General features: G+C 38.0%; 1 protein-coding gene across 1 annotated transcript in view; it reads left to right on the top strand.

Moving 5' to 3' along the window:
* CAMK2A (calcium/calmodulin dependent protein kinase II alpha) overlaps positions 1–16,511 on the top strand; it is a gene marked incomplete at its 5' end in the record, with an annotated part of 178,698 nt that overhangs the window by 151,701 nt on the left and 10,486 nt on the right. Inside the window, 4 exons of the mRNA XM_081320536.1 lie at positions 2,864–2,904; positions 7,197–7,229; positions 8,296–8,344; positions 16,104–16,179. Of these exons, the coding sequence (XP_081176662.1) occupies positions 2,864–2,904; positions 7,197–7,229; positions 8,296–8,344; positions 16,104–16,179 (199 nt within the window). The remainder of the gene's footprint in view (positions 1–2,863; positions 2,905–7,196; positions 7,230–8,295; positions 8,345–16,103; positions 16,180–16,511) is intronic.

Raw genomic sequence — 16,511 nt, 5'->3', positions numbered from 1 at the left:
TGGACCTTGTCTTGAAAATGACCCTAGCTTAAAGCAAGTAATTGGAAGTGTAATTGAAAATATTTGTTTTTTATTATCTGTAACTTGCCTGGCAGGGAAGGCCCTTCCTAGAGGTCACAATTATCAGGAACCGTGGCTTCACCCGTCCTACCCTCTTGTAATTTAGGGTAGTTTTACAACTCCCACACCAATCCCCACAGCAAATCCCCTTGCTCAAAATCTAGTACTCATCCAGCAACAGCACAACTCTAGATAACTACTGGAGAGGCACCCCGAAATTTAAAAAACTAGATTGAATGACTTTTCCTGACATTTAGTGGTTGATATGTTCTCAGGGTGATCCATAATTGCAAAGAATTAAAAAAAAAATAAGTTCAATGGGTCGAGGAGACAATAGAAAAGGTGGTGGGGAGAAAATGCCTGTGCATGACTTAGCCAGCGTATTGCCATGCCAATTTTCAAATGAAAGATAGTGACCGGCAGGACTGGAATTCAATCAAGGAAACCAAAATTACAGCTTTTACCACAGAATAGTGTGCTGTAGCAACAATGGCAGAGGTCAGAAGCCTTTTGAGACCTGCCGGGGAGATAGCAAGACTTCGGGAAGGACCCAGAATAAGAAGGAACATAGTGAAGCAGCTGTGTGGATGTAAGCTATGTTTGGCTTGCATAGTGACTCGTGCACGACATCAGGGAGAATAAACACTAGCATCTATCTTCTAGCATTTCATATTAATAGATATTGACCATTTTCTCTGGATTATTAAGTGAAGACAAAATATAAAAATACTTTTTTTGCACATTGATAGAAAGGTTGCCATAAGCAAATCAATCAAGTTTCCATCCTTCACACAACAGGGCAAACACCATTATTTATTAACAGATTACACTTGCTTTAAAGAACTCAGATTAGAAATAAAAATTCATTTTACACTGTTCTGTGACAAATGTTGGGTAACATGGTTATTAATCAGAATACATCATTCAGTGAGATGGAGTTTATTAAGAGACAACAACAACAGTAATAATAATAATAATAATAATAATAATAATAATAATAATAATAATAATAATAATAATAATAATAATAATAATAATGATGATGATGATGATGATGATGATGATGATGATGTCTTTCTAGAATACAGGTATTAAGATGAAAGCATTTCCTTCCTGTGTAAGAATTGCTTAGAAGTGAATTTTTAAAATTATCATTCAGGAAAGTAAGGCAGTTTATTGGATTTTCTAAAGAAATCTTGAATTTATGGGGAATCTTCTAAAACAGCTTCCATTTGCTAAAATTTCACATGAAGAAAAGTGGATCCACAAGAAATAAGTGGGATTGTATGATTGACATTATATTTGGAAAGTAATAAAATGTTGGCTTTAAAAGAGAAATAGCAAAATTTATGGAGGATTATAGATATGCTGGGTACCCAAAGTATAGGTTCAGAGCCACTGAACAATTTACCATCCCTGATTCTTCTGGACTTCCCAGAGTTATCTCAATTATTGTAAGAAACATATTGTAATAAAATGCTGAACCAGACAGACATTTGTTCTGTTCCATCAAGTCTCCCTTACATTTTTAGAACTTGATTGATTGGGACAGATACCCTTTTTGGAGGGAACAATTGTTATGAACAGACATTATGACATTAAGCTATTTCGAACAAACAGATTTCTGCTTAGGAAATTACAATGTGTACAGTCCGCATTCTCATATACAGCATACGTGTCACTGTGGGACATGTTGGATGCAAAACCATAATTGGCTGTTGCTTTTACATATCAGCTCATGTAATAAAGTATACATAGATAGCATTTACATGTAACAATATATAATTTGTTTAACCTGAGCAGTTAAGAATTTCAGCAAGTGGAAAATACACTGCAGAACTTTAAAAAACCCTAAAATGTAGAAAAATATAATGCACTTAAAGATTGTGCAATAGATGTGAATCTGATGGAATAAGAGCATTTAAAGAGATCTTGAGAAAAACATCATAACAACTTGGGAAATAAGAGAGGAAATAGATCTTAACAATCTAAGGAAACCATTAAAAAAAACAAAAAACCCTGGAGCTGGGGAAAGGTTAATTGACTAAGAATTCTGGAACTGTTACAGGTTTATCATAAAGACTAAAAAAAATTCCAAAACTTTACAGTGTGAACTTTCTATCCAGCTTGAACCAAATATAGTAATCCAGGTTTGCAATGGCAATGGGAAAGGGGTAGAAAAAAAGGTGCCTGTTTTTTATCATTGTCAAAATGTGGGCTGCAGCTGTCAGGATGTCATAATTGCAGCACGTGGTCTCCACCAGCATGGGGGACTAAAATTAGCAGGAGAGCTTGAGAGTGAGAAAAACAGGCAGGCACAAGAACACTTATCTACAGTTGAACCATTTGTGAACCGATGTAACAAAAAAGTGAGACTAGCAAACTTAGAAAGTGGAGTGAGTTCATAGAGAAGATTAAATCGTTATGGCCACGTGGTGGGAAGACCCTTAGTCCTTTCAAGAAGGAATAACAAACTTAACAGAGAATGCTCCTTCGGTTTGCCAACATTGCTGGGCTCTGTTTTGACTTCTTCAAAAATTTGGGAATACATGACTACAAGTGGCTGTGGCTTGTTTTGTTCTATTGGAAGGATCATAGCAATCCACTTTGCAAGCTTCACGGGTTATTGAGAGACTTCTTTCAGACTGCTGGATTATTATCAGAGAATGCTGCAGCACTGAATGTGTGGTTTTCACTTCCATTGTCTCCTGCTCTTAGTCAGTTCTCCTCATGTTGCTGGTTCTCACTCTGCTAACTCTGGTATCCTGCTTGTGCCTCTTGACCTGGTACCTTTTCTCCACAGGAGGGAAAAGCGGTGGCAACAAGAAGAATGATGGTGTGAAGGTAAGTCCTCCTCATTTCTGGATCCTACAAGATGACAAATACGCTTGGATGTCTTTTCTAGTAGTGGGTCCCAGCGTGGCCCAGATCTTCTGTTTCATGTGTTACTCAATTTTTAGACACATTTTTTCCCATTCTTGCCTTTTGTACAAAAAATAAAACTGAAGGGAAAAAAATATAGTTTGTAAAGCTTAGATATAGTAATGGTTGCCTCAGTTTATGCTCAATTTGCTTGATTAATCCATACCAAAATAAATGTGAAAAAAGAATTAGAGAGCAGAATTGTGAGAAGACAATAATGGAGAACTAAGCAACATTTTGACCTGCTCATTGAAACTGAGAAATATATTCTAATAATTCTCTTTTCATTTCTACTTACTTTTATAAATTGGAGAAAAGATTGTGCCTTTCTTCTAATCTTCTGCGTTTCAATATTAACAGATAATTATGTGATTTCTTAGAAATAATCTACGCTTGGAACTGATTTCAGTATTCAGAAGTTATAGTGATACTGCCTTCTTGTAGAACTGTAATTCACAATTCCCCCTACAGTATTTAATATCTCAGAATATTTCTGTGGCTGTGTATAATCTTACAACATACCCTAGTGTGAATCCCTCTTGATCCTGTTAAATATTAGTCCCTAGTGAATTATCTTTCCAGGCAAAGGACGTTTTTGAAGGAGGAGCCTTTTTACCACTTTGCAGATATCCCAGATCAATATTCTGTATTCTATTATGCCTCTGACATTTCTGCTCCTATGTAAGGGCTGTCACAGGGGAGCCTAAGAAGAGAATTAGAAAGTTAATTTAAAATTGGGATTAAAAATCTGAGATCTTCCAGAGGTTGCTATACTACAGTTCCCAGTGGTCCCAGCCAAGACAGCCAATGCTGAAAGTGCATGGTGATTTGATTTAGTAAAATCCGTTAGATACAGTATTTTGTTCCTGGCTTAGCTTTTGAGCAGTGGTAAGAATCCCAGCTGTTACCCTTTTTTTAAAAAAAAAATCTGAATAGTTTGTGATGATTTTTAAGAAAACTACCCTCTACTACATTAATATGATAAAGGAACTTTTGGAAACCTGAAAGAGATTAAAGACTTCAGAGGTTATTGTCACCACTAGGTCTAAAGAGAAGGTAGTAAATCCAGGAACAATGCTTCTATGTTTTTAGCTTTGTAAGGCCATTGAGACTTTGAAAGCTGGTTCATGACTTTACTAAAAAGTGGATTAAAGCATGAACAACTTTTTTTTAGCAGCAATATTACTTCCATTGCTCAGTTCCAAACTATTTGAGTTGGAATAGAGTGTACTGTAGCTGTGCACTGACATTATTACTGTTTTATTTTCTGGAAACCAAAGTGGAATTTTCTTGAAAAGTGTCTGGCAACCCTTTCACAGTTCATGTGGTGACTTGATGGTGGTCTGAGGGTGTGGAAAGGAATGCAGTTTCAGAGAATGACCATATATATATATGCCTTGGAGATTCTGACTACAGCACTGTTGGGCCAAGATATATATTTATGCTGAGGCAGCTGGCTGTTCCTAGTACTAACAGCCTCTCCTGGTGCTCTCACTGTTAATTCCTCTCAGAAACTAACCAAAAGAATCAGTTTCTTCCCTTATCATGGTTAAACCAGCTTACTGATATATTCTTGTACTTATTTTTGTGTGCAGTGGGGAAGATTTTGCTCCTTTTGTTTCAGGACACAAATGTCAGATTCATGGCCACAAGATTTGTGTATTTTTCTAATGAAATCCATGGTTTAATAACTGCTCCCAAGAAGCAAATGTTTTAAACTTGAAGTAGGATTCTTTCCATGAATAGTTCATTTTAGAAAGATAGATATTCTTGTTTAGATATAACAACATCTCATTAAAATAAAAACTTGTCAGCTAATCCTTATTATTTTGATCAATACACTCCTATATTTATTGATAAGGTGTTCTCTTCTTTTTAACCAGCAGCTACACAATAATGTTCACTGTCCCAGTTAGAATCACATCCTCACACACTAAATTAATGCAATCACTGCACTCCACCATGTCACATCCTATGTCCTAAATTACTAAGTTCACTTCCCTGTACTGTGTTCTTTTATTGTGTGTTTGTCCTACTTAAATGAGGTCACTGCTTTTGTGTTGCATCGTGTTATGTCTGATTACTTTTATAATTATTGTCCAGTAAGATTTCCTATTGCATCTTTTACTAGGTTTTCAATGGAATTATCATAGATCATAGCCTGGGTGGTTCCATTTTAGATAGTAATCCCTGTTCTCCCTTTTTTAAATTTTCAGAGGAGAGTTGTGAAGCAATAATTTAAAACAAGATATGACCTTATACATAGGTGATAGAAGACAATGAAGATCCCAGATACCAATGGGCATGAATTTGCTATTTCTACCCACATAATCTGAAGCATATCGTAATTTAATTTGCAATAGTCACATTTGAAATCTGTTTCTAAGGGCTGTGTGAAGCACCTGAAGTGCTCAGCTGAACTCACTGTCTGAAGTGCTGAGATGCTACATCCTTTTGGAAGGGCAACACAACCACTTCAAGGCACTTTCTACCTTGTCTGAGCATGACTAGGCATGCTCACAAGGATTGTTGAGATTGCTGCCAAAGCAAAGCAGAGTACAAAACCCAAAACTGGATAGTAATGATGATAAATAAGAGGGAACTTCAAAACATTTTTGACTGCTCATTGAACTTCTGAAATGTGGTAAGGCGATTCCTTTCCAGTGTGCAATGTGAAGTAATTTCATCATGAATTAAGGGGTAAAGTTTTAAATTATATTTCTAGGATTTCTGCTCTAATACGCAAAGTGCTAATTTGTGGTGAGTCTATGTCTGCAGTTAATGAGACGTTGATTTTCACCATTTAGTATATGAGATCATATGCAATATAATCTCTGCTCCTCAGATTGTAATTAGAATGTGTACATTTTTGCAATTAAGAATTAACCATATAATAAAAATCTATTATTTTTTCATCCTCATTTTTAAAAATTTTCTAATGAAAACACGTGTTAACACATTCCTACATAAGGTTAATGATTACTACACTTTGCAGAAATCTAGGAAAGAAGCAGACAAGATAGAATAGCATATATTTATTATTTTTGTTTCCAAATAAAGCTTAGCAACCCTCTTCTTTTTAGTGGGAATGAAAATATTTTGTCATCATTAAAATCCAGTTTTCAGATTTTCCTCTTGGGAGAATTTCTTTCCAGGCAAAATTGTATCTTGTACTCCCTGTCACTACATCAAACCTACAGTTTTGTTACCCGGTAATCAGTGCAGATGCATAATGTGGACATCTTGAAAAGTGAGATATGCTTCACGTATCCATGCAAAAGACTCTGTAACTGTTTTTAGAACAGTGCCCCCCAATCTTTTTGGCACTAGGGTCCGGTTCTGTGGAGAAAGGTCATTCTGTGGACCGGAGGGGGTGTGGTTTTGTATACTGCCTGCATCCTGTGGATGGGGCTTCACTTGTTCGCATGGCCCAGCTGCTGGCATGCCATGGGCCAGTGCTGGTCCACAGACTGGGGGTTGGGGACCTCTGTTTTAGAAGAGTACATCCATTAATTATTTTGTGAAGCAATGGATTTCAACTGTAACAAGTGTACAGTTTTAGGTTAGTAAAGTAAGAGGCTTTCGGCACTTCAGCAATTATTTAAGAAAGATTCAGATATTGGTGTTGTAACATATCCTGCCTCATTAAGTTGAGTTAGAGAGTTGTTTGAATTCCTTCTAGCTTATCTTCTGATTCTAAATGAATGGTTTTTGCCTATTCCACTAGCAGGATGTCAATCTTTCCTCTTGGCAAGGCGTGTTATAAAAGTTTAGTGTTTTGTTATTGGAAAGTTGAATTTAAATACTCTTGTGTTTATAAGAAAGAGTAACACAGTAGTTTTAGTTTGATATCTAATATGCATTCAGCTTGGAAAATTTTCACTTGGAAATATTTGCTTTGGCTTGGGTAAGAAATGAACTAAGTTGAGAATTAGATGTCAAGGCTGTTTTAGGGTAACAAGATCCATAGGGAGCAAAGATGAGTAGCACTCAGTGCGAATTGGACAATGTTGATTGAATTGTTCCTTACGCAGGAAATTTTAGGTTAGCATGCTGTGTACAGTGGTTGTTCTGTCTTTGCTGAAGACATGGAACTCTTCAATTAAGCATCAGGCTTACACACAAGAAAACCCATCTTCTCCCATGTTCTGCTCACTTCTTTCTTTCTCACTCTGTGTCTCTTCTTGTCCCATCTCTTCCCCTTGTTTTTCCAGAAAAGAAAGTCCAGTTCCAGCGTTCAGTTAATGGTGAGTGTCCTTTGTCTTCCTCAATGCTGATAATGTTGGGCCTCTCAACATCTTCCAACCATTCCTGTTCTTAGAAAGCATAGAGGGTTGGGTTGAAGGTTGAACCTCTTCGGTGCAGCATCTCCCCTACAAATCCCATTAAACAGGAATGGATGGCACAAAAAGAAGCTGAAGCCCACCGAAGAGCACTGAGAACCTAATCTGAATTTCTAGGGAAAGGTTTTCAGTGGTGCTTATCATTTAGCAGACGTGCAAACTACCTCAATAAAAAGGAGACATGAAGGAAAAGGCTATCTAATGTGGCTCTGCTGGAACTGTGCAATCACAAGCAATCAGACAGCTGGTGAAGCTTGGTCAATTTGTTGTTTGAGACCGAGATATGTTAAAAACAAAAAACAAAAGTCTCTGGTGGGATGAATTAGTAATCCTATAGCTACCAGAGCTGTCTTGCTGATATTGCTGGAGAGCAAATGGCTCCCCTTTCTCCATGTTAATTTGTGTACCAGTTGGCTGTTTATGGAAGAAAGTGTGTGTCAGGCTTTGATGGTCTGTGTGGGTCTTAGAAACCCTCTTTGTTTTACTGTACATTTCTTTCTTTACTATGCACTCAGTGTGGCCTCTTTCACTCCTGCACAGTCTCCCTCTCTCCCTCATCCTAGTTCCCTCCTGTTAATTTGTACATATTGTCTTTCACTTCTACACAGCCCTCTTATTCCTCCTAATGATAGGAGATTTCAGGATCCTCATTCCTGCTGTACTGATCGGTCTTCTTTATGATGGCAGACAATTGCAAGAAAGGTGATTAAGTTTTTACAAGATAACGCAGTCGGACCTCCTGCTTACTTTTGTAAGACCCAGAAGTCAGGGCAAGTGTTACAGATACAAAGCAAGAGCTGCAGTTATTGACCTGTACTGATGCTTACCTGGTTTTTGTTTCTTTGCAGTGTTGGGTGCTGTTTGGGTAGAACCTTAATGAAAGGCTAACCAACAGTTCTGAAACGAAGTCGGAATAGTCTTACTTTGCTCCAATATTTTGCTTTTTTTCCCCTTTTCTTTTCTGGTCCAGGAATCTTCAGAGAGTACAAATACCACCATTGAAGATGAAGACACTAAAGGTACAATATAAGATTTTGCCAGAAGTGGTGTTGAATTGTTTCTAATCCTTTTGAGTCAATAACACAGAGTTTAAATCAGCTCATTACCGAAATAAACATTTAACTCAATTCTCATTACACAAATACAAATACTTGTCTTAGCTATCTCGACAGTACAAGATTATAGTACAAGATTTCAGTACAAGATTTCAGTACAAGACAGTACAAGACTATATTACTTTTGCTATAATTTCAGTCCACGAATTGGAGGACAATTAGATTTCATTCATACTACTACAGTTCTAATGATCTATGCAGTCCGGTTCCTAGGATTATACAATGAGAAAATATATAGGAGAGATGAACGATGGGATTACTCTCTACAACCTTGCTGTTGCAGTGCAGGGCTGAGACCATCACTGAGCGTTGATCTGGATATTCCCCCTGCTCTGCCCACTTCCTGTGATTCTTAGATGTACCTGTCCTCTTCTAAGGCACAAATATCGAACTTCATGTACAGCCGTAAATCTAAATCAATTAGAATAGAATACTAAGGAGGCCAAACAACCCACATGCTTTAGAAAATGTTCTTTGGTATTTTTTGTTTCCCTTTTCCAACTATTGTTTATAATTGTCTTCCAAAAATGGACCGTCAGAGCTCTTCCCTTGTCTTGTATTAAACTAAATCATTCCATGGCAGAGAGGTAACGAGAAACAGAATTTGGTTGAAAGAGAGAACAGAGGTTGGCAGGAGCACATGCATCAAGCAGTTCTTATTAGTTTGGCTATCAGTGGCAGCAAAGGGCCTGACTGGTTGCACATGAGCCTCAGAATGAAAAACAATACAACCAACTTGCCAATTGAAAGGTAGCAATTATGGAAGAAAGTTAAAGGTAAAGGTTCCCCCGCACATGCGTGCTAGTCGTTTCCAACTCTAGGGGCCGGTGCTCATCTCCATTTCAAAGCCGAAGAGCCAGCGCTTGTCCGAGGACGTCTCCGTGGTCATGTGGCCGGCATGACTAGACGCCAAAGGCGCACGGAACGCTGTTACCTTCCCACCGAAGTGGTCCCTATTTTTCTACTTGCATTTTTACGTGCTTTCGAACTGCTAGGTTGGCAGAAGCTGGGACGAGTAACAGGCGCTCACTCTGTTACGCGGCACTCGGGATTCGACCCGCCAAACTGCCGACCTTCTGATAGACAAGCTCAGCGTCCTAACCTCTCCAAATCTTGCTCGTGAGCTTTCCAGAGGCATATGGTTTGCCAGAATTAGAGGAGCCCCTTGCCTGATCAAGATGTTTGTCATGTTTTCGTTATGGACCCTTTTATACTATTTCACTTTAGATGACTCTAAATGATCGGCAATATGCACCAGAACAATAAAACAATTCAATAATAACAGAGTAATAAATACACTCTTCTACAATAGATAGGACATAACATTAAATCTCCCTTAGGGTAATCCATAAATTACTCCATCTACCACTTTCCAGTGGCCTTTCAACTTAAGCCAGTCTTAAAGTGTTTTTGGAATTTCAGTGAGGGAAAGGGCCACTCATGTGCCATAGAAAAGGAACCTCATAGAGAATTCCTGCTTTTGAGGACTTCTTGTTGGATAACTCCATAGATGAGAACCCTTGGCAAACACTGACTGCTTAAATGAATTAGGTAAGCCTACTCAAGCAGGTGGTTAGACTAGAAAACCTCCAAGGTCCCTTCCGGCTCTATTCTATTCTAAATACTTTTCTCAGAATAGATGTTGTTCAGGATCATATCCTTAGTATGATGGGAAAGGAATTGCATGACAACAGCATCATCCTGAAAGTAACAATATTTCCACATCTATAATAATAATGCTGCAGGATCCAATCTGGGTCAGTCACTGGTTTTATGTAGTGGGTTAAGTCAATAGGCAAGGAGTGACACAGCATCAAAACATCTCTTTATTGTCTCAAGAACACAACTGCTCTGCTACAGGTAATGGCCGGTACTTATACACATAAGCTCTCAGGTGTTCCTCCAATTACCTGCCTGAATTCTCCCACCCCAAATACACCAAAACTGTTGGGGCTGACCATTAAGCTAGCCCCTGAGGGCTAGCCTCAGCTTGGCAGGAAATGCCTACTTAGCTTCTCCACAATAGGCGAGGGTCAATGGCTTGCATCATTACATTCCAGTACAAGACTGGAGGTTTTGTCTTCTGAGCTTTCGGACTCATGCTGGAGCCCGTTTTCAGGGAACGTCTATCTGAAGATGGGTTCCAGCATGAGTCTGAAAGCTTGGAAGACAAAACCTCTGGTCCCGGTGACCGACCCAGATTGGATCCTGCAACATTGCCCTGGGACATGTATATTCGCCTTCATTTATATTATAGTAATAATTGATGTAAGATATGCATTCCATACAAAGGATTGCTTTGTATGATTCTGCCTTCCAAAGGACTCAAAAAGCATGTTGAAGAGTTTGACACTGAGGGAGAGAGACATAAAAAAAAATATTTTCCGGCTAATCCACCAAATGTGTGGATCCAGAGAAAGCATTCAGGCATTGCTTCATGGCAGCTTTTTCAGGAATAAGATCTATATAAAGGCACACAGCTTTGGCTGACAGTGACTTATTAACATATTTGTAAGACTTTGTAACTGAATCCCTACACCCAACTGTTTAAAAGAACATCTAAGTGTGTTTTGAGGTATACGGATGGATAAATGAATCCTTTCCCCCTTGCTTTCTCTTTTTCTTTTCTCTGAATTGCCACCCTCAATGACTTCTCTTTCTGGGATTCAAAATTGGTATTAACTGGATGCATATTTGTTCTGGAGAGTTATTTGGGGTGAAGAACACTTCTCAATCCGACTCTGTTGGTTGAAACATTTTAAAAACATGGTTTGGAACAAACATTATCAGAATACTGTATGCACAAGGAATGAGTTTAGAATCTTGATAAAATTACTTTAAGCGAGGCTATCTTAACCTATCTTATCTGAGCTGCAAAAGCTCTGATAATTGTTTTTCTTTACTTCTTTGCTGCCATCTAGTGATTATCTGGATTTTTGCAGCCCAATAGCTATAGCAATTGCTGGCCTATTTCCCTTTTTTTTTTAACAAACTGCCCAATCATCAGTGGCAAATCATTTCTCAGGATTAATAGTTCCAGGAAGAATACTCCTGCATGTTAGCAACAGCATTTCCTCATTAAATTTATGTTTGCCCGTATATATTTTCCAAAATATATATGCCACCTACTCTTCCAATTCTAAGGAGGTTACAACTCATAAAGTAAAACATTCGTATAATTATAACATCCATCCATAAAACTAACAAATCAACTAAACAATCAAAATCTTAAACCCACCACTGTAATTCAATGTATTTAAAAATCTCTTCAAGAGGATGGTTTTTGTCATCTTCTGAAGCATCTTCAGAGTAGGACCATATATAACCACAATGAGCAAGTTGTGACAAAAGAAGAGGGCCAGTTACTTAGAATAACAATTTAAAATCTAACTCCCAAATAGGCTTCCCTACCATTTTTTTTAAAAGGCAGAAATGGAATAGCTAATAAGCTCCTGAATTATATAGGCATATAGAAAACCTGGTCTAAGGAGAAAGATATTTTTACAAATCTTATGAAGGAGATACTTCTCTGGCACAACTGTGTTGTGTTCAGGAATTCCGACATTTATAGAGAATGATATGCCATGTTTCTTTAAATGAGCCCATTTCCTGCAATGTTATGCACCAATACTACTAAAGATAGTTGTACCACAGTCCCAAACTATATCTTTCATATTTCCTTATTTTTTGAGATGATTTTTCTTTCTTGATTCATACCACACCATTTCCAGTCAAGACAATGGCAGATGATTAGATGAAATTTCTGTCTTCTCAATTTTCATTTATGCCTCTTCATTTCGCAACCATTTAAAGAGATCCCATACTTACATGGTTTGAACCTGAAACTCTAATTACAGATAATCCTTGATTTACGACACAATTGAGCCCAAAATATCTGTTACTAAGCAACTGTCATAAATACATGTCAGTTGCCAAGCATATGAATTCTGATCATTGTGACCATGGGGTTACTGCAACGGTCATGTAAAAAAACTGATCATAAGTCACTTTTTTCAGTGCCATTCGAACCATCACAAAACGAATGGTTGTTAAGTCGACGACATGCCGCTTTATTTTCTTGTGGATATTTTCCCCATATTTTGTTTAATAAAGCAATTAATGTGGGGGTTTGGGGTTCATTTGTTTGTTTGTTTTTATCCTGCTGCCCTAATACTGCCTTTGAGCTGCCCAGTTCACTGTGTTATATTACAGTTTTCAGTTAATGAGAGGTAAGTGGGAAACAATCTTCTCTTGACAAGGACCAAAACTCTCCTTAATTGTGATAGAGTGGGGAAACTTTATTTGCCCAATGCAGTCTGATTAGTGGGACTGGTAATTGTTCTGTATTTCTACTTTTTTATTCCTGGCCATCCCCTGGTCTTAAATGCTTTGTTGTCCTTCCCTCCCTATGGAGTGGTATATAAGTCTTAAGTGTTATTGCTATTGCCAATTCCCTAGGCCACATATCTTCTTCCATGCCAGCTGAATTTGCTCAGGAATCTTTTTGTGAAATACTTCGTCAAATGTTTAAAAAATCCAAGTATATAGTATGCCTGAGTTTATGTAATATACACCAAGTTCCTTTGTCTATATGTTTGCTGATAACATCATCGTCAACAAAATATTTGTAAGATAAGATGTGGTTTGTGGAAGCACTGCTGGCTTTTCAACAAGCTTCATTCTTCTATGGATTTACCTACTTTCCCCTTTAATAATTCAACCATTTCTAACAGATTTATCATTTCCACTATTGCCCCTGGCTATTTTCTAGCTCTTTGAAACAGATACTGATGTGAAATATGAATGGCATATTTCTGGGAAAAGATCAGAATTTTCAGGTTGGGTTAGAACTTCATGTCCATTACTTTTACTTTAATCAGATAGAGCTGGAACAGACCTTGGGGGTTTTCTAATCCAACCCCCTGCTCAAGCAGGAGACCCTATACCATTTCAGACAAGTGGCTGTCCAGTTTTTTCTTAAAAAAAACCTGCAGTGATGAAGCACCCACAACTTCTGAAGGCAAGCTGTTCCACTGATTAATTGTCCTCAGTCACTGTTAGAAAGTTTCCCCTTAATCCCAGGTTGCTTCTCTCCTTGATTGTTTTCCATCCATTGTTTCTAATCTTTTCTTCTGGTGCTCTGGAAAATAAGTTGACCCCCTCTTGTGGCAGCCCCTTAAATACTGGAATCCTGCTATCACGTCACCCATAGCCCTTCTTTTCTCTAGTCTAGCCATTCCCAATTCCAGAAACCATTCTTCATATGTTTTAGTCTCCAGGCCTTTTTTACTTTAATTTCCTTCAGTCTTCCTCTTGAAAAAGCCAACTTCAATATAAATACGTATCTGTACTACATTCTCACCTGTAAAAGCAGAACAAAATACATGGTTTTATATCATCTGGAAATTTGACAATCACCCCTTCAGTCTGTTCATCTATGTCCATTTTTTAAAAAACTTGGCAGGTTTAAGATGTGTGGACTTCAACGCCTAGAATTTCCCAGCCAGCATGGGGAGCTTATTTATTTAAAATAATTACTGTATAGAGCCACCCATCTTCTGACCAGCTCTAGGCAGCTCCCAATCAAAAGTTAAAGCACCTTTTAAAACCATATTAAAACTATAAAACTAAACATATTAAAACATTAAAAACAATAACCAAAGTTGAAGTTCACATTACCTTAAAGTTGCCAAGTTTGAAACATACTGGTCTAGATTCATAATAAAAATGTTGAGCAACATATGATCGAGGACAGAACCCATGGTGTTCCACTTAATACTATTTTCTCTGAGCTGATGGGGAGCCATTGATGAGAATTATCTGAGAGTGGTCATTCAGCCAGTTATGACAATTATATCTTTTAGCCCATCTTTTACCATTTTATTAATAAGGATAACAGAGACTTTGTCAAATGTTTTGCTGAAGTCATGATATACTGTGCCCACAACATCCCCCCACCAGTTTATTAAGATAATGAGTCTGTTAAACAGAATATAGGGTTAGCGTGACATGACTTGTTTGTCATTCATCCATTCTGCTTCTGGCTAATGTTGCATTCCTATCTAAGTGCTCATAAATATGCTGTTAAAAAATTATTCAATCAGGCTAATTGGCTCCGAAATTCCTTCAGTCCAACATATTATTTACTTTTCTGAAAAGAGGGACACCCTTTGTTTGCCTCCACTTTGGGGGGGATGTCACCAGTTTTCCAGGAAAGGTGGCAGGAGTTGTGCAACCATCTCTTCTACATCCTTCCATGTTCTAGTAATTCATCCTGGAGATCTGACTTTGTTTAAATTTGCTAAGTGTGCTTTTATTCTCCCTTTGTTTAGAATTAGCTGCAACACCTTCCTTTCATCAGTGACACTACAGTAGTCATTGGGGTGTCAGTTCCTTTCTGAGAGAAGGCAGACATAACAGAGGAATTGAGATATTTTTACTTTTCCTCATATCCTATATCTTTCCTTTATGGATGCTATGTCCTTGGAGCTGTGATGCCTCATTAGCTGGGGCTAACCTGTGTTTGGAGAGCTCTGTCAGCCAGTTGGTGCTCACCTTTTCCTCATGCTGGTCCTGGGAGGGTTCAAAGAAGATAATTCAATGAGTGCTCCACTTTCTGAATGACTCTTGCAACCCTTAAATGGAAAAATAAATTACTAGCCTTCCCATCCATATTTTTCAGTACAAGTACTTGTGTTTGCTGATTTTGTGGGGAGGGGGGTGGAATCTGATAAGTTCTTCAAGGGAAGGTCAGTTGTTTAAAAAACAAACCAAAAAAACCCCCAAAAGCTTTAAAATAGTCCAAACACTTCCCAGCTGCCTTGCTGCTATTGTTATATTTAAACATCTGTGAAGGTGAAATGCAAGTACATTAACAATTTCACTATTGGTTGCTTTTTCCAATAGCTGTGATCATAATTGCATGTTGCAGCTGTAATTGGATGGGAGGGGGAGAGATGAATTCTAAACAATGTGTATAGGAAGAGACAAACTTCAAGAGCATGATGCTAAATTATTCTTGGGAGATAAGGGATATTTGCCTTGAGCTCAGAGCCAGTAAGTGAGATGAGGCAAAACTTTATGCAATGGGGAGGTCAACTGCCCCATCCCTATCCCAAAATCTACAGAACTGCAAAGAAAAGCACCAGCTTTGCAGTACTTAAATGAACCAACAAACCAGGGCAGAGCCAAAACCAAAGCTGAACTCCTGGTGAAGTGAGTTTAATCAACGACGACGCCAATCTCCACATGGCACAAAACAGTAGGGCAGAATTGCTGTGTTCCTCACCCTCGAAAGATGTTGAAGTGAAGGACACACATTAATTTTTGGTTTTGCATAACTGCTGCTGCAGTTGTTTTTACTTTGCATAATTCATTCTGATTCAGATAGTTTTCGATATGCAGAAAACCCACCCCTAAGATACTAAAGACCTTATTTATCATCACTGTGGCTGCTGAGGTGTCCCAAAGGCTTGAATATGTCTTCAAAGCAGTGAGAAGTAGAAACTGGATCCTCCAAATAGTGAAACCCGATTTCTATGCCCAATCACTTTCTATGTGTTTCCTATGCACAGCAGAAACAGACATACAGCTCTAAGAAGTGCTCCTTGTCATTGTCAGTTTCCATTTAATATTTTCTTCTCTCTTTTTTTAAATCCAACAGTACGGAAACAGGAAATCATTAAGGTGACAGAGCAGCTGATTGAAGCAATAAGTAACGGGGACTTTGAGTCCTACACGTGAGTGTATCTGCTGTGTGTTTTGGTTTGTATAGAGGGAAAAAGCACACTTCTCAGCTTGCCCAGTGTGTAGGAGAATAGCTAGTAATTCTAAATGCCTTATCTATGGAAAACAGCGTAGTGATGCTGGCGGGATTTGAAATGTCAGCTTGCTCTGAAGGCAAGCAAATTAGTGACTTTCTTTGACTAGTATTTAAAACATGGCTCGAAACTGACCTCAGAAAATTTTATCTGTCCACTGTAAATTATCTTGTTATTATCTTCCATCATAATTATTTTTAAAAAATGGATTATTTTGGACCAGTGATAAATCTCAACTGTTACTGCTGACT

Source organism: Vipera berus (genome assembly GCF_964194415.1).
Source record: "Vipera berus genome assembly, chromosome: 2".
Classification (NCBI taxonomy): Eukaryota; Metazoa; Chordata; class Lepidosauria; order Squamata; family Viperidae; genus Vipera; species Vipera berus.
Note: the sequence above shows the minus strand (reverse complement) of the source record. Positions and strands in the feature narration are given on the sequence as shown.